Below are 18516 nucleotides of genomic sequence, written 5' to 3'. Positions count from 1 at the left end.
TTTCCTTTCCTTTCCTTTCCTTTCCTTTCCTTTCCTTTCCTTTCCTTTCCTTTCCTTTCCTTTCCTTTCCTTTCCCCCCAGTATTGTTTTTCTGTTCTCCTTCTCACTGCAGTCTTGATTTTGTTTCTTGTCCCTTAAGTATGTTTCCAATGTGTTGCTGAAACATTTTCCCTTTCAATCCTAAAAAAGGAGCTGTCACTGGTGAAGATCAGAGCTTATCCCTGAGCCCAGGAGCTGTCACCTTAGTCTTCCAATCGGACAAGGACGACTTCATTTCTCATGTAAATGCATTTGTCAGGTTTGCGTATTGTTTTTTCAGGAATGGAAAGTGTGTATAGAATGGATTTAAAATCAATTTTAAATGTAAAACGTCAGGGCAAAAAAGTTCTAATTTCAACCTCTGCACACAATTTGCCAGCTGTGGGACTAGGAGTTTTCTTATTTACTGTGTTTTGTTTAACGTGTCTGAAGTTTAATGGACAGCAATCAAGGCGTGCTAGAAATCTGAAAGCACTTTATGCTTTGTTCTCTCCGTCATTTTGGTATAACAAACTAGCTTATGTTTTAAACCCTCCATGAGGTTAGTGGTTTCCCTGAAGGTAACAAGTCCCTGTGTGCTACAGTAAGACAGTAACAAAACATGAAGTATAGAAGTTCATCCTGTCATTATTCAGCTTCTGCCTATGGACACACAACTACGCTTATTTAAAGCGGTATCACCTTGAAACCTAATCAGCATTTTAAAAAGGACTTTGTAGCAGTTATTGGCTTTTGTCCTGGAGGGCTGAGGTTTGTTTTGTTTTGTTTTACATTCAGCATTTCCGTTTCTAGCTTACATTCCCCTGTTGTTTTGCATGAGGAAAACATGCAACTTTAGAAAGTAGAACGGAAAGAGCTGCTTTTTAGTCTAACTTTTCAGTTTGTCGTAGGAGTTTTAAATGTGGTAGGAGTAAAACACCAGAAGTACTGCTGCCAAAGTTATATTCAAACTCGTCTTTCTTGGAGAAGCAGAAGAAGCCCAGGGAGAAATAAATTTGCAAACATGCTCTTCATGCTCTCCTTTCCCAAGATTTCTCTGAGATATAGCCCATCCTCTGTGGGTTTTGAGGTATATGGTTCCCAGGAGTGAAAAGGAGGGCCAAACATCTCTCCTCTTGGATCTCAACATGCCAGGGCTTTAGTGTACTGCCACTTACGGCTCCGCTTTTTCACCTGGAAAAAGCAACCGCATGATGTAGACTGAGGAGCCCTCACAAATTAACTTGCCATCACCAAGTGACGCCCAGAAAAGGTGTATTTAAAAGCTAGGCTCATTATAGAATCACAACAAACCCCTCATGACTGGTGCAGTAGACAGTGAGGTAGAGGGCGAGCCCTGGAAAGACAGAAGAAAAGTAGCAGTGAGTTCTGGGTACCTTTGTGCAGACGAAACAGAAAAACGCAGGCAGTGAAGTAATAGTGTTCCGTTACTAATGCCAGCAATAGATAATTGCAACAATTATCTATTAGATCATAGGTACTAATTAACAGATAATTGCGCAACTCCGGAAATCAATAAATAACTGATTCCCCTCAGAGAATGTCTTCTACATTTTTACATTAAAAAGACTCCAGAGTTGTAATGGATTAAAATCCTACGGAAGGGAAAGAAATGGCATCAGCCACTAGTTCTGCAGAAGCGAAAAGTAATACTGATAGAGTTTAGATGGAAATTTTCACTTTGTGTGTTTAGTTTGGGGATTCTTTTTAAATCATTCATACCAGCGATTTAGTTCTTAAGGCTGTTTCTTTGAGATTAAGTGACAGGACTTCTGTTACTCTTTTCTTCTTGGAATGCTTCTTGATATTCTTACGTCAACCAGAACTTCTGTCTCTGTTGCAGATGTGAACAATGACCGTAGCTAAGAAGCCCAAATCTTCAAAGCCTAAAAAGCCCTCTTCAAGGCGGTCTGGCAAATCCAAGAAACCAAGTACTAAAATACTGATGTCACGCACCGCCAACTGGGGCCGGATAGTGCCTGCAGAAGATTCAAGCCAAGTCTCTGTGGCCCAAGGACGTGGAGGTGCTATTTACTGTAGATCATCTGAAAAATCTAAGGCTTTTGCCCCAAGAGATCTAAGTAAGTGTGCGTTTTATCCTGCCTCCATTGTCTTCAAAGCAAAAGTAGAAAATGCAGTTCTTACTTGTTGCACTGATAGAGAAGGGGACTACTGTGAACAAAGACTTCAAAAGCGAATCCCCTAAGGCAACTGAAGTGACTGATGTTACAGAAATTAATTTTGATATATTTACAGTCAACAGAGAAATATGGGGAGCTTTTTGTAATGCACAGATTCCTCCATGTCTTTTCTGTTTTGCAAAGAAAAGTGTTTGATTGTTGCTATTCACAGCTTCCATTTTTCACAGGTTTTTTGAAGGATAACATTGCTCAGGAAAAGATCTGGTATCTGTAGGGGTACCGTCATTCCTAGTTCCTAGTTTTTACGTTTTTACCGTATAATTTCAAGTCTAAGTTTGTGGTTTAAGTTATAATAAGGAAAAAAACAGTAGTTGAGTTAATCAGGTTAAAGATTATAGATGGAGAGGAACTTGGCATTAGGTGCTACAAACAGAATGGCAGTTAGCCTTGCCTTAGGAAAATTAAAATGGTTGACTAAAGTTGGTTTTTTTTTTTTTTTTCCCAAAACATTGTGTTGACCAGCCAATTTGAATTTGGTGGTATTAAAGCTGTCTGCAATAAGTTTTTCTGGTTTGGATTGTAGCTAGCCCCTCTAGGTGCTCCTGCAGAATAGTATTTTTTTAAATACCTTTCTTAGAAACAAACAAACAAGATCTCTTTTTAAATTTAACTTTCTTGCAGTCGTTAATGATGGAATTGCTCCGCCACAGAGCCTTCTTTTTCCACCTGAGAAGATTTGTATGGATTGGCGAGAAACACAAAGTGTTGGAGTTGGCCTGTACAATCTTGGCAACACATGTTTTCTTAATGCTACTCTACAGTGTTTGACCTACACACCCCCACTTGCCAATTACATGCTTTCTCTTGAGCACAGCCAGTCATGTGAGTACTTTCTAACAGTATTTTGAATCTGTTGGATAGCTCTGAAGGTGAAAGAACAGCAGTGATTCTGTGAGATAAGCTTATTTGCCTGATTTTACCTGTAGAAGCTGGCTTTGAGCACTGTATTAGCAGTGGGCTCCGAATAGCATATGGAGTGCAATTAATGCACCATGGTTTATTTATTTAGTTATTTATTTGATTGTTTGTTTGTTTGTTTATTAAAGGATCATTTATTGCTTCATGGGAATAATGAAGTGCATTGGACAGTAATGCATTTAGTAGTAATTTTAGAGAGTAATACATTTTGCAGGCTGTGGAGTTCACATTCCTGTCAGCCTTTACAACTGCGACTTTGCAGTAGTCTTTTAGATTTCTCATCACAACATGCATTTGAATACAGGCTTAGTGGATATTTTTATTCTGTAAAGTTGTGTGAAATGAAATGTTACAAGACTGTTGGGACATTGGCATCTTGGGAGAATAGAATGTAGCAAGGAGAGTGGATATTGTATCTATAGTTTAAATTGTACTTAGATGTTTGTAGTTGTGGATATTTCGCTGGACTGGGATGCTTTGTTCTTTCACTCTTCAGGTCGTGAACAAGATTTTTGCATGATGTGCACGATGGAGACTCACATTAACCAGGCCCTGCGTTGCACTGTTGATGCCATCGAGCCTACGCATGTTATCAGTAATCTCAGTCGTAAGTGGCTTCAGATGTGTTTCTTTTCGATAGCTTGTAATCTTCAAATAATCATTTGATGTGTATAAGTGGTTTTAACACTCAAATGAAGAGAGATTTTAGAAATACAAGAACGATTTCATTTTTAAATGAGGTCAATACTATCATCTTCTTATTTAGGAATAGGACAACATTTCCGTTTTGGCAGTCAAGAAGACGCACACGAGTTCTTGCGCTATACTGTTGATGCTATGCAGGAAGCGTGCTTGAACGGAAGCACCGAGTAAGCATAAACAAGTTCACTTTCATACATTCTCTAGCACCTTCTAGTCCTTTATTTACTCTCAGAAATGATCTCTAGCACCTTTTAGTGCCTTATTTACTATCAGCAACGAAAGTCTACATCATCCTTGGTTTTCATCAAACTCTTTGAAGAGTTAACTCTGTGCCTTAAATCTTCTGAGGTCTGATTATAATTTATTTCCAGATTGGACAGATCTTCTCAAGCTACCACCATCATTCATCAAATATTTGGAGGATTTCTAAGATCGAGAGGTACTTGAAAAAATATTCCTGTCCTTAGAACTGATCTGTGTCTTTTGTCGGTAGTAAAGCAGTCTGTAGTTTGTCTAAAGTAGTATCTGTCAACAACTTGAATTTGGACAGTTAGTCTCCTTCACATAATGTTAAGCATTTATATTTTGTTTCCAGTGAAGTGCTTGAATTGCAAAGCAGTTTCGGATACGTATGAGGCATTTCTTGATATCACTTTGGATATAAAGGTAAGATGTTTTCTAAATATAATTCATGATGTTTAAGTACATGCATGACTTTGTAAATTAAACTTGTTTAACTTAAAAAAACAAACCACATATAATGTTAAAACATAAGAGCTTGGTGGTGCTAAGGAAGTGGATTGGACTTTGTCCTTCCGTGGAACCCATGTAAATAGTCTCCACATTTGCATTGGGTTTAAGGGGAAAGAATTCTCTTTCTGCAAAAATTATAATGCTGTCATACTTCTTTGTTGTTCTACCTGAATATACATCTAATTGTTAGACTGATGAATTTGTCCCCAGTATTGATGACAAAGCACATTATAGATGCTGTCTAGGCTACTGGAAAAGTATTTGTTCCAAAGTCAAATGCCTTCCAGGTGAGGTCAATGCTGAGCATGCTCTTTCTGCCTCCTTCTTCACAGTAGATCGCTTGAGTATGTTAGTAAGATTCTCTTATAAACTACTAGTATGTCTGTGGAATTCTGAATTACGGTGACTTTACGCTCTTCTTTCTCACTGCTCTAGGCGGTTTCATCTGTTAGCAGAGCTCTGGAACTCTTTGTGAAACCTGAAGAGCTGGATGGAGAGAATTGCTATAAATGTAGCGAGTAAGATTTTGACGTCAGTTTTCTATGTTGCATGACTCTGTTGGACTACCTCTAAACTTTGGATCTACTTACAAGTTTTGTGGAAGTTTATAAAAGACTTGGATTTTTGTTTCTTTGGAGGGGGGAAGTCTTGTTCATAGGCATTCCCTATGGGTTTGCAATTCTCTGGCTTGTATTTTGCCATCAGAATTCAAAAAGAGCTACTTTTGTTCTTTCTATTTATTAGCTCTCGACAGTACTTTTCTTGATGTAAACTGCCCAGTTTCCGTTGTTCTCTGGGCTAGTGGCTAATTTTCACTGCTTACACCGTAGGTCCTACCTTGGAGCGGGCAATGTGTCAAACTGAACTATTTTGTTTCAAAGGATGGCAGATGGTTTCAGTGTCTTTCCAGACAAGCTCAGTACATGAAGACTTCCTACTGTTAAATGTTTCCCTCCTGTAGAATGACCATGTGCTTCTGTTGTATTTTTGATGTTGATAGTCGACCTATGTTGGAGATTATTTGCAATTTCTAGTCCTGGGGACCAAGGCTCTCTCGTTCCGCTTTCAGTATTTGTATTTCCCTTGAAAGCTGAAAGAATGTATCCAGGACTGGAGTTCAAATAGCCACTTTTGTAGACCAAGAAATGGTACCTTGCCATCCAACCTGGTAATACCCTTTCGTGAGAGATTCCTGTTCCCCCTATGCTCTGAGTTGTTGGGAAAATTTACCTTCTTCTGTGTATTAACAAACCTGACACGCAGTGCGTGGGTTTATGAAAAGAAAAAAGACCAACCTATTATGCAAGTAAATATCATTCAAATAGCATAGGCATGCGTGAGACATTAAAACGAGTTTGTTTGGGGGGCGAAAAAAGAAGATGCCTTCAAACACTTATCTCTGCTTGTTTTTAAGGTGTAAAAAGATGGTTCCTGCGTCCAAGAGATTTACCATACACCGTTCTTCCAAGGTTCTCACAATATCACTGAAAAGATTTGCAGATTTCACAGGTGGAAAGATCAACAAGGTATATTTACCACTGTAATGCAACTATATCATTGTGTAATGGGACATCCCCCAAAGCTGAAAGTTGTTAATATTTTCAGACAATAATTGTAGACTAACGACTATGGCTTATTCTTTCTCTTAATATCAATAAAGTTCCCGCTTGACAAGAAGCATATGCTTTCCTCTGAGAAGGCTGATTCATCAGGAAACAGTTCTCTGCAACTTCTAGTCTTAACCGTTGTTTATGGGAAGACTTATTTGTAGTGAATCAAGAAATATATTCTAGAAATATATTCTAGAAATAAATTCTAGTCTGTGTTTTTTGGAAGTGTTTTTCTCCGGCTAGTCCACGAAGTACTCTGGGATAATTTTTCTATCTTCTTGGTGTCTCTTTAGGAGGTGAAATATCCGGAGTATTTGGACCTGAGAGCCTACATGTCGCAGTCAATGGGAGAACCACTGCTCTATGCCTTATACGCGGTGCTGGTACATCACGGTGTCAGCTGTCACTCAGGACACTATATATGCTATGTAAAGGTAGAAGTCAACAGCATTTCTAACAGGGTAAAGGTTGTGCTGGCAAACCAATTAAAGCATGACTAGCAGCTACTGTTTCTAGGGAAAAAGATTTCATTATATTTTTATTTGACATGTGTGTATTTTGTTCCTATCCGTGATTTCAATTGGAAAACGTGCAATTCACCTAAAGAAATCGTTGTCTTTATTTGCAGGCTGGTAATGGACTTTGGTATCAGATGAATGATGCTAAAGTAGTGCGTACTGACATTAAAAGAGTTCTTGGTCAGCAAGCTTACATACTTTTTTATATCAGGTAATAACAAATCTTAAAATGTGTTCAGAAGAGATTTACTTTCCTGTTATTGATATTTTTCTGTTTTGCAAGTGTTTTTCTTGCTATCCCAGGAGAAGATTATTATTTGTCTAATTCAGTTCTGTCTAACCTGAAATTCTCTGTGTCGTTTATTATCTTTTGTTGCTTGGCCTTAAACTGCAGCACTTGTGTAAATTGCTATCTATGTGTTATCTGTAGCTGGCTAATTTAGAGAAGGAGAGAAATGAAGGTCATCTGTGGTGTAAGAATGAATTCTTGCTGTGCGAGTGATAGTCTTAGTAGGAAGACTGTTCTCTACTTTTCAGTCTGTAGTCTTGGCGAAGCCTTCTGTAGAGAAGGCTTCCATATCGTATGAGCTGTTCCTCTAAAATGATAGGATGGGATTTAATCCAAGAGTAGGCTGAAAGAAAAACTAAACTACGATCACTGCTCTTTTCTGAAGGCGCTATGATTTGACACTTGGAGAACGTGCGTTTTACTTGCCAGCACCATCTTATCCCTGTTCATTCCCTCCGGGTCAGCAGGGGGCTAATAGTAAGCAGGCTGGATTTATGGGACCACGACTTCTTCCTCATATGATTAAGGTAATTCAGGGAAGCGGGAGGGCAGATAACGGCACCAAACTGCTAGTGGGTTTGGGGTTTGGTGTGGGGTTTTTTGTTTGGTTTTCGGCATCTTAGTTTTGTTTTCCTTCCCACGCCGCAGCTTTCTTCACAGCCCTCATGCTACAGCCAGAGTCATTCAAACAGTGGTTACTGCTAAATTGTGCAGCCATGCGACTCCATTACTTTATAGCTCCAAGACAGCTTTCTAAAGCACAGAGAGCTACGCTCTTTGACTATTTAAGCAGAGTGTACTAATCCTCAAATCATTTAAAAGAGGACTTGTTTTTCCTATCATCGTCACTTTAGCTAAGACAGGGAAAACTCATTGTCTTATTCCTGAGCACCAGAACGATTACTTCAGGCTTTTCAGGGTATGTTCAAAGGGGAAAATAAATATATTTGGGAATAGCAGCAGGTAATGTTAAGTTGCTTGGCTGGTTTTCAAAGATGATGTTAATTTGATACCAATCTGCAGTAAACCAAAAGCAGGAATTGAATACGCTTATTGGACTTGCATTTATCCTTAAAGGGCAGTGTGTTTTTCTTTTTAGGTGTTAAGACCATTTGTAGAAACACTCAGTAGGAGAGTTTTGTGTTTCAAAATGTTACATGCAGTGTTTGCGTTAATCCATCTTGCAATTTCTTCTTTTTAAATACAGAATTCAAGCCGTTTAAATGGAAATGGATCCATAAAAGAGGACGCAAAGACCACTGGTATCACCCTAAAAAGGCCATCTTCAGCACCACCAATGGCCTGTGTTCAAAACCAGGCAATTACCAGGCCTTCAATGACTGATACGTCAAGAAAACAGAAGATCACCATCAGTATTCACAATAAATTGCCTGCTCGTCAGACTGTGTCACAGCCTGACTTTCTTAGCAGTGCTGTGGAGGATGAAGATCTCTACCAGGCTGTTCCTTCATCCACAATTACAAATTCGGTAATGCAAATGAAGCAAATGCAAACAAACAAAAAAGTTTCTGATGAAATTTTTGTGGAGCCAACAGTGAATGAAAATCCTAAACTCAGCTCTGATAACACAGTCCCTTATGGTGCAGAATCTTCAGGAAAATCTGAGGAGGAGTCAAAGGGCTTATTTCAAAGGAATTTGAAATGCAATGCAATGTCCTCTAATGGAATTTTGGTTGGAAAGGTAGTCCGTACATTGCAGCATTCCAATTCTTCCTGTCAGAATGCTGACAAAGGAAGATCCCAGCATGAGCTGCCAAAAAGAGATTCACTAAATGGTGCTATTAGGTTGGTTAATGAATCTAAAGAAAACGGACTGAAACTTGATGATTCCACTTGCCGAGTTGAACCTGTTAAACCTTCTGAGATGTTCTTTTCTAAAACAAATGGATTGCTTGAAACATAGATTTGCTCCATCGAGAATTTCTCACCTACGATGTATTCGGGAGTGTTTATTGTGTTCCTAATTCAGGTGAAATACTGAGAAAACACAGCACACATGTGATCGTAAGACTTTGTGGTATTATCCCCTTAGAATTTGCAGACCTGAGCTTATATTAGAACTTGTCAACTTAAGCTCAGCTGAGATAAAAATTCCTAAGTTTCATAAAGTAGATTTTGGGGGGTGAGTCGGGGTTATCTTTGAAGTGTAGATAATGCATACAACTCACAGCGGTCTTGCTTACCATTTAATGGAGAAATTCTGACAAGACTAGTCCTCAGTACTACTACAAATAGTATTTTTTTGTCTGCTGACTTGTGCGTTTTAATTGCAGATGCCTGGAGCTATGCCTTCAGTCAATCGAGAAGTCATCACGGAGTCCTTCACAGCCAGCCAGCTGAACAGCTTGTCAGAGGAAATGAGGTAAAATGAGCACAGTCTGATTAAGACAAGACTTTATGGGAGTTCGTTACAGTTTTATCTGTCTACTAATAGTATTTAATGGAAGGATTTAAATTAGTACAATTCCATACTGTGTGTCCAGTGTCACGAACAGAACTAATGATCAGCACTGAGCATATCACTCTGATGCAGGTTGGTGCCTCAAGGAGAACTTGTGTTCCTTTATAGAATGTTTTTCCATTTTTCTCCACTGTCTGGAGAAACACTGGCTGTTCCCCGCTCGCCCCTATGCCTTTTTTCTCAGAGCATCAGGTGGAAGGAGACAGATGCGTTTGCTTTTTTAGTGCAATGGCTTCAGAAGCAAGAGGGGAAAAAGCACTTTCTCTGGGAGCTGAAGAAGGTGTCCTAATCACAGGAGAGGTTTCTAAATGGCATATCTTTGCGAGCGTTCCTGTAGTCCGGAGGTTTTTGTTTGTTTGTTTGCCTTTGGAAGGTTTTACTCTTAATATTCACGTCCTTCAGCAGAAGTGAGAAATGGGTTTTTATTTTATGCAGTGTTGCGGAACCTCCGAAATCTCCTGGGAATGATGAATACCTCGCCCAGTACCAATGTGATGACCGTGGAGACAAGGAGAAACCAAGAAGATCAAAAGAATGTGACCTCATTTCAAAAGAAAATGTTTTGTATGGCAAAGACTCTTCTGAGCCTGGTGAGAAATTGCGGCAAACTTCCTCTCTCAAGTCCGACACTGAATGTAGCTCTAACAATCTTTCTTCCTTAGCTATTGCAGATAGACGCCAAGATACAAAGGACAAGACTAAAACCACTGACAAAGAGCATTACCGAAGAAAGAGGGAACATGCTCCTAGTGAAGAGAAGGAGAGTCAAAAAGCAGGTCCTTCCAGCAAGAGGAGGTGTTCTCAGAGCGTGGAATTTGTTGAGCAAAAGAGTCACAAGCAGGAGTACTGGGAGGGAAGCAGGTACAGATCTTTCCCTCGTGAAAGAAACAGCCCTGAGAATGGCAGAAGAGCAGTCAAATATTCAAAGTACAGATCTGGCAGCGGAGGAAGATCAGAACAAGGTAGCAATAGGTACTACCGATCCAAAGGGGAAAGAAGTTGGAGCAGAGAAAGATACTATCGAGACGAAGCACGGAGATGGGAAAGATGTAGCTATTACAAGGATTACTATTCACCTCATGCGACAGGAGACAGTAGAGAGAGAAAGTTCTCTCATGGCGATGCAGCCTTTGACAGATTGACTGCAACTTACTACAGCAGGTCACATAAGCATTATCATTACAAAAGCGGATGGCCTCACGGTTCCCTCTTGAGAGAGGAAGATGTACGTCGCTTTAGCACACCCCGAGCAGACTTGCATCGTTGCTCGGTACCTCAGCAACATTCCAGAAGACATTCTCGTGAAAGACATGCGCTTCCACCTGTGTCAGCTCATTTGGAGAACTGTCGCCAGAAAAATGAAACAGAAGGAAACAGAAAAAGAAAATATACCCGTGCAGAAGGTAGTGAAAGTGAAATAGAAAGGAAAGACAGAAAGATAGAAAAGGAGCTTTTAGGTGGTGAAAAAAATGCAAAAATATCACAAGTTCTGGAAGAAAAAGAAGTCTAAGGATAAAGATGGAGAGAAGGATTCCAAGTAAGCAAGGATTCCAGCATACTCCACATTTTTTATCCTAAGTCTTTTCTGGGTGCTTCTCATGTCTTCCTTTTTTTTTTTTTTTTTTTTTTTTTTTTTTTTTTTCTGGTAGTTTCTAAGTTATTTAGATAGCATCAGCTGGCTGGGGATCATGTTGTTAGGTTGATCAGTGAAGACAGGAAAGCTCTTGCTGAATTGTGTCAGAGCACTAGCTTTGGACCACATAGTTTGAATCACATCCGTACACCATTCCAGATTAGGTTAAAAGATTTTTTCTGCTTGCACATATTCCAGAGCTAGCCGTTGTTAATGATCTGTGTACAAACCAGGACCTATGGTCCTTCAATCTGACGGCTTAAGTTTGCTGCATCTAAAGTAAGTTGCGTGTGCACAAAGCACCACAAAATAGCTGACATGCTGCAAATCATCACCTGTGGTAAAATAAATCAAGTTTCATATAGGCAACAAGTGCCACATCTTTTTTTCCCTTTTTAACTTGCATGTTTCTTTCAGACTTCATGATTTGTGTTTCTGTGCGCTTCACTTTGACAATGCCAATCGCAAGCGTAAGAAAAAGAAGAAAAAGGAGAAGAAAAAGAAGAAAAAGGAGAAACACCAGGAAAACGAAAGGCTCCTTGGAACAGTTAGATCCTCGTTTCCAGAAGATAACGCGGGAGAAGAAGGAAGAATCCCATCCTCCAGATGGCTCTTCATGTCAGTAATGCAGAAGTGAGAGCAGTAAACAACCTTACAAGGAAGGGAAGACTTCCAGTGCAGGCGAAAGCAAGAAATACAGCTCCATCCCATCCAACGACTATACTAAAGGTAAGCGGCCGCAGCATGTGTGAGGAATTCCTTTTATATTAATCTCGAGATTATTTCAAACAGTCTTGAAGTGCTTGATGACTTAACAGTCTGCAGATTTATTATCAAATCAAAAAAAAACCCCACTTGGTAGACTATTTTTTTCCCAGTTTTGAATGGCCACTAGGAAAGAAGGCCTGAAATAAAGAGGTTAAAGGCAAATGGTTTTCATTTGGTTTGATGATGAAGTGGCAAACAAGAGGAAGAGTTGCAAGCTCCCTTCTTAAATTCAGTCCAGCCAAGTAGGAAAAGTAAATGTGGACAGCTGTATCTTGGCAAAGAAGATAGTAGGGAGCAAGGAGGTTTAGCAGTCAAGATGGAAGGTGATGCCATGAGGCTTAGAGGCTAGTAATGTTCTAATGAACATGGCCAAGTCTTGCGCTGGGCAGCCTGCTTGGGTCCAAAGCCTGCAGTCCTCCCCAAGATGTCGGCGAGGGGCTGGTGAGCCGTTGGGACGGAACCCCCGTTGCCCGGGTTCCCCAAGCAACCGCCCCACTCTCCAGCCACCATGGCAGGTCCAGCAGCCGGCTCCCGCTCCTCCCGGGGCTGCGGCCCTGCTGGCGAGCCCAGCGCCCCAGAGCTCAGCCCAGCGGCCTTTTTCCCACAGAGGGTTTCCCCAGACGGCTTCCGCGGCTTGCGCAGACGCAAAACTCCCCCTTCGTCGTCCCAGCCGTGCCGCCAACGGTGGCTGCCTGGCTGCTGCCCTCCCTCCCCGGAGCGACGGCGCTGCCCTTGCAGCCCCCGCAGGTACCCACCCTCCCCTCCGCGCTGCCCCAGGCCACCGTCTGGCACGTGGTGCCAGGGGTCCAGGGGCAGGTGCTGCAGCTCCCCGCCGGGGTGCAGCTGCCACCTGGGGGGCACCTCCCAGCCCAGGGGCACCACCTGCAGCTTGGGCAGCTCCCCGCCGGGGGGCAGCTCCCTGCTGTGGGGCAGCTCCCCGCCGTGGGGCACCAGCTGCAGCTGGTGCAGCTCCCCGCTGTGGGGCAAAATCTGCAGCTGGTGCAGCTCCCCGCTGTGGGGCAAAACCTGCAGCTGGTGCAGCTCCCCGCTGTGGAGCAAAACCTGCAGCTGGTGCAGCTCCCAACCATGGGGCACCAGCTGCAGCTGGTGCAGCTCCCCGCCGGGGGGCAGCTCCCCCACACCGCTCCTCCCTGTGCCCCCGTCCATCAGTGGGGACAGCCCATGGTGACGGGGACACTGGTACCCCACCATGCGCTGGGGCTGGGGCCCAGGGCCGTGCTCCATGGGGAGCTCCTGCACCCCGCAGGCACCTGCCTGTTGCAGGCCCCCGCCCAGCGCAATCCCCCGCCACCCCTCGTCCCGGGGCCTCCGCTGCGGGGACAGGCGCTCCCCACGCCCCGCACCCTGAGCAGCAGCCAGGGGCAGCTGCCGGAGCCCTGCTTGCACGCCGTGGGGCTCAGCAAGGACCAGGGGACCCCGCTGCCCGGCCCCACTGCCCCCGAGCCTGCCCAGGCTCCAAGGACCGCCAGCACCCAGATGGCGACGCCTGACGGTGAGTTTGGGGCTGGCACAGCCGGCCACTGGGTGCCCCACACCCAGGGGCCATGGGAAAGCTGACATCGCCCGTCTTGGGGGATTTTCTTGCTTCGTCCTCAGCGGCGACAGCCCCGCAGGTGCCTGAGGAGCCCCCGCAGCTGCCCGAGCTGGGCCCTGATGCCTTTGCCGAGGCCTTTCCAGAGCTGGCAGGGGACAGCCAGCAGCTGCAGCACATGCAGGACGAGCTCCTGGCTGACCTGGACATCCCCATCCCCGGCATGGAGGAGCTGCTCAGCTGGCTCGATGCCGTGGAGCCGCAGGATGCCTTCCCCGATTTGCCCAGCAGTCCTGCCCTCAGCCGCTTCCTCTCGCAGCTGCCCGACCTCTGCGAGGACATCGAGGAGCCGAGCACGCAGGGACTGGAAGCCACAGGAGCCCTCGGTGAGGTCCCCTCAACCCCTGGGCTGCGCCCCGAGAAGCTTGAGGGTGGGCTGTCGCTGCAGTCCCCCGTCATGCCAGCAGTGAGCCCCCCGCTCAGCCCTGCAGCCAGTCCCCTGCCCAGTGCGCTTAGGAGCCCCCTACCCAGTCCACCCCTGAGTCCCCCCAGGAGCCTCCCTGACACCCAGCTCCTCAGTGCCCTTAGTAGACCCCAGCCCCAACCCCCCCAGCGTTCCCTCAAGACCCGCTCCAACCCCAAGGTCCCCAGTGCCCTTAGTAGACCCCAGCCCAAATCCCCCCCGAGTTCCCCCAAGAAACGCCCCAACCCCAAGGGCCGCAGTGCCTTTAGTAGACCCCAGCCCAAATCCCCCCCGAGTTCTCCCAAGAAACGCCCCAACCCCAAGGGCCGCAGTGACCATGGGAGACCCCTGCCCAAACGCCCCCTGGGTCCCCTCAAGAGCCCCCCGCCTGCCCCTGCGTCCACCGGCACCAAGCGGGGGGCCAAGCGCCCTGCGCCCAGCAGCACCCCCGGGACAGCGCAGAGCTGCCAGCACAGGAGGCCGACGACAGAGAACCCCCCCGGCAAGGAGAGGAAGACGCTGCTGGGCCAGGCTGGCCAAGGCCGCAAGAGACCGTGCCAGGGGAAGACGGGTGGCAGCAGCACGGTGGCTGGCAGCAGCAGGGAAGCAGGCAGCAGCGGGCAGCAGCTGGCGATCAACAGCACCACGGCACCCAGCAAGAGAGCGCGAAGCCCGGGGGCTGCAGGGGGGCAAGGAGCAGCGGCACCACCTCCCCGCAGAGCGCGGCTGCTGCCGGAGACTCCGAGTGGGGAGCCCCGTGCCGTGCGGCCCCAGGACAGGCTCTGTCCCCAGGCCAGCGGGGCCAAGACGCTGCAGCGCCAGCAGCCGGGGACAAAGACCCCCAGCGAGACTTTGCAGCCGCTGGGGGCCAGGGCCAAGGCGCTGGGGCCAGCGTGCCAGCTGGCCTGTGTGCAGCCGCAGCCCACCTCCAGCAGCCCCAGCAGCATGCCCAGCGCCCCGCCGACAGTGCCAGGCTCCAGCGCTGTGCCCGCTGCCCCCCGGCCCCCAGCTGGCGGCAAGGAAAAGGAGGTGCCAGCACCACCAGGCAGCACAGCATGAACAGGGGATGCTGCCATAGAGCTGGCGCCCAGAGAGCTGGGCCTGCCAGCCACGGGGGGCCAAGCGCAGCGTCCAGCTCTGCCCATGCAGCCGCGCACGCTGCAGCGTCCGGCGCAGCCCCGCGTGGACTACGTGCCCTGCGTGGGGCCTTGGGCGGGCCGCGACGCAGCGCCCACGCCGCTGGAGGAGCAGGAGGAGTCGGTGCCCATCACGCCGCAGCAGCGTCCCGAGCGGGAGCGCCTGAAGAAGCTGGCCCAGGAGGAGCGGCAGCGGGCGGCCCACCAGACCAAGATCGGCCCCGTGCAATTCTTCGTGCAGCGGCAGAAGGACCACGCCATAGCCTACTATTACAGCTACCCGTGACCGACCTCGGGCTTCTCCTCGACGGCCCCTGCAGCACCCAGGCAGGCACAGAGACCTCTGCAGGCACCTGCTCCAGCTTCAGCCACGCTCCTCAGCCCTTGCCCCTCTCGCTTGCCCTCTCCCCTCTCTCGTGCTGGAGCTAGGGGATGGGCTTGCCACTCACAGGGATGGCAACAGCGCCAATGGCAAATGCGCGCGCGCCTCACCCAGGAAGGTGGCAATGGCAAGCTGGGGAGATGCTGGCAGCAGCTGGGCTGGGAAAGCTTGGCCATGGCAACTGCTGCTTGGGACACCAAAGGGCTGAGAGACAAGACTTGGTTCTTCTTTCGGGGCATTGCTCTTCTTTCCTGCCTTCTGGATTAAATTCCTCTCCTTAGGTGGTCACTCAGCAAGGCCTCTGCCTGCAGCTCTTCTTGCACTGGCATGCCAAGGGGATAAGAACTGGGAGGTCTTTGGGATAGCAAATGATCAGTGGGATGGGAAGTGATGATGGGGATAGCAATTCACTGGAATGGGAAAAATGGGTTTTATTTGTATTAAATTTAAATTTTTAAATTTTCATTTAATTTATTGGTTTTCTTATTTAATTAAATCCACTTTATTGACTGTGTTGTACAGTATGGCATTGTTTTATTTTTATAAAATTATAAGTATTTAATAGTATTAAATATTTTTATATATTAATATAAATTATAAATATCTTTATTTATTATTTTGTTGGTTTTTATTCCTTTTCTACCCTATTAAACTCTCTTTATCACAACGCACTGGTTTGGACTTTATTTTTCCTTCCGAGTCATTCTGGATTCACTCTGGATGGGGGGACACTAGCGAACGCCTGTGTGCTTCAGATCCAAGGTCACCTTTGCCCTCAACTCAAGATACATATTTGCATCTGTTGTTGTGAAACAAAATTAACAACAGGAACAATAAAGTTACCTACTTGCTAGCAGCAGCTCTACATTTGCTGGGGTCTGCTCTGTGCATTTTGAAGACCATTCCATGCTCTTCAGCCCCTCCAGGAGGAAATGTATGGTTCTAGGAAAATGCGTCTTGACCTAATGCATAGCTGTGACGCAGCCTGCAGCCCCTGCAAGCCCTGGCATTTTACCTGCAGCCCCTCCAACAACTCTGATGTTCCCTGCATCGACTTCAACCACTGCGGCAGGACCTGAGGCCCCTCAAAGCATTGTCACTCACCCTGCAGCCCCTCGAGCCCCTGGCATGTTCCCTGCAGCCCCTCCAGCCCCTGGCATGTTCCCTGCAGCCACTCCAAGCCTGGCACAGGCCCTGAGAGCTGGCTCCGGGGACGACCCTGTTGCTGTCTCAGGCGCCAGTACACACAAGGGGAAGGAATGCATGCAGAAGTCATCTCGTTTCGGCAGGGCAGAAAGTCCTCCCAAGAAGGGGAAGGAGCAAGAGGAAGGCGAGGCAGCCTACCCCAAGGTAGGGCCATCCCAGGGCACAGGAGGCTGTTGGAAAGGAGAGCAGAGAGAAAAGCAGCAGGAAGCAGGTGATCCCCATCCCTGGGCGACCTGCGAGCCATGGGACAAGATTGCAGCTGTCCTCCGGGCGAGCACATTGTCAGCTGGCTGCTGCGCTGCTGGGATAGCAGCTGCAGGAGCCTGGCAGCAGAGGGCAGGGAAGCCAAGCAGCTGGGATCCTTCTCTGGGGAAGGGGGCACTGAGAAAGCGCTTGCAAACGGGGCACAAGCCCTCAGCCTCTGGAGGCGGCGCCTGTCAGGAGTGAAGGAAAGGGATCCCTTCTGGGAAGATGCTGTGGGCTTGCTGAGGCTCGAAGAACAGACGGTGCTGGCTGCTACCAGCGTGCTGCAGCAGCGGCAAGACAGAGCCGTGGTGGTTTTCCTCAGCTGGGCAGCTGAGCTCCAGCACAAGCGCTCTCTCCCTGCCCCTCCTCCAACGCCAAGGGGAGAAAAGAGGCTGGCAAGGGCTCAAGGGCTGCCAGAAGGACAGGGAGATCACTCCACAAGGAGCGTCACGGGCAAAGCAGGCTCAGCACAGCCTGTTCCAGTCCAGCCCGGGGCCTGCTCCTGCGGGGGCTCTCCACAGGCCGCGGCCTCCTCCAGGCCACAGCCACCTGCTCCACCGGGGGCTCCTCCAGCCACAGGGGGGCTGCAGCGTGGAGATCTGCTCCACGGGGGACCCATGGGCTGCAGGGGGACAGCCTGCTCCACCAGGGGCACAGCCTGCTCCACCAGGGGCCTCTCCCTGCACAGGCCGCAGGGGAACTGCTGCTGTGAGCCTGGAGCACCTCCTGCCTCCTGCTGCACGGACCTTGGGGGCTGCACAGAGCTTTCTCACTCCTCCCTGAGCCAGACGCTGCTGGGCAGCAGCTTTTGTTCCCTTTCTTAGATGGGCTCTCCCCCAGGCGCAAACATCATCCTTTTGCTCTGCGTTCTGGGCAGCAGCGGGTGGGTCCCTCCTGGAAGGAGCCTCCTGGCAGCGGCCCTGAGCTCCCATGGGGCAGCTGCTGCATTCTCCTCACAGAGGACACCCCTGCAGCCCCCCGCTCCCACAGCCTGGCCACGCAAACCCAAGCCAAGACACCGAGCGAGCCTCCCTGATTGCCAGCCAGCAGCTGGCTCAGCCTGGGACCCCAGGCCAGTGCCCACAAGACTCTCCTGGGCCTTGAAAAGCAAGCCTTGTGGGGACGAAGCACCCGCAAAGAACAGACTCGCACAACAGGACTCCTTGCCAACACTGCCTCACAGACACCTGGGCCTTGAGCGGGTAGCTCACCTTGAGCGAGCTCATTTCCTTCCCAGTAGCTGAAATGTGCCCTTTCGGGGGCATTTGGGGGCTACAGCGTGCTGCTGAGAGGGATGTTGGAGCTCCTGCAGGGCAGTGCTTCCACTAAGGCAAGGCCTTTTCTGCATCTTCTACTGCCCTGCAAGAGAGGGTGCTTGGGGCACACAAGAAGCTGGCAGGGGACACAGCTGCAGGGATTGCAGGGATTCCTAAAGTCATAGCCAAATACAAGAAAGACAGGAGGACGTGATGCTTTTGATAGAAAGGAGCTGGGTTTTGGGTCAAAATCCATCCCTTTTTCTATCCCGGAGACCCCCAAGGGCGTAGGACAGCAGCACTGCAGGGCAGCAAGAGATGCTGTGCATTTCTCTCATCCCCCTGAGACAGCCACTGGGTGA

The 18516-nt window shown here is 47.6% G+C and overlaps 1 protein-coding gene across 1 annotated transcript; it reads left to right on the top strand.

Moving 5' to 3' along the window:
- Positions 1 to 1891: 1891 nt before the first annotated feature.
- LOC311216099 (ubiquitin carboxyl-terminal hydrolase 42-like) lies at positions 1892 to 8954 on the top strand (the record flags this gene model as incomplete). The annotated part of the gene is made up of 12 exons (XM_084297646.1): positions 1892 to 2120; positions 2862 to 3062; positions 3655 to 3765; positions 3925 to 4027; positions 4232 to 4299; positions 4456 to 4526; positions 5049 to 5131; positions 6028 to 6139; positions 6517 to 6657; positions 6852 to 6952; positions 7416 to 7557; positions 8238 to 8954. The coding sequence occupies 12 exons, from the start codon at positions 1892 to 1894 to the stop codon at positions 8952 to 8954; spliced, it is 2079 nt and encodes a 692-aa protein (XP_084153772.1).
- Between the last annotated feature and the right edge of the window lie 9562 nt (positions 8955 to 18516).

The sequence above is a fragment of the Netta rufina genome (assembly GCF_964035555.1).
Source record: "Netta rufina genome assembly, chromosome: 18".
NCBI classification, from domain to species: Eukaryota; Metazoa; Chordata; class Aves; order Anseriformes; family Anatidae; genus Netta; species Netta rufina.
The sequence above is the reverse complement of the archived record's forward strand: the minus strand, read 5'-3'. Positions and strand labels throughout refer to the sequence as shown.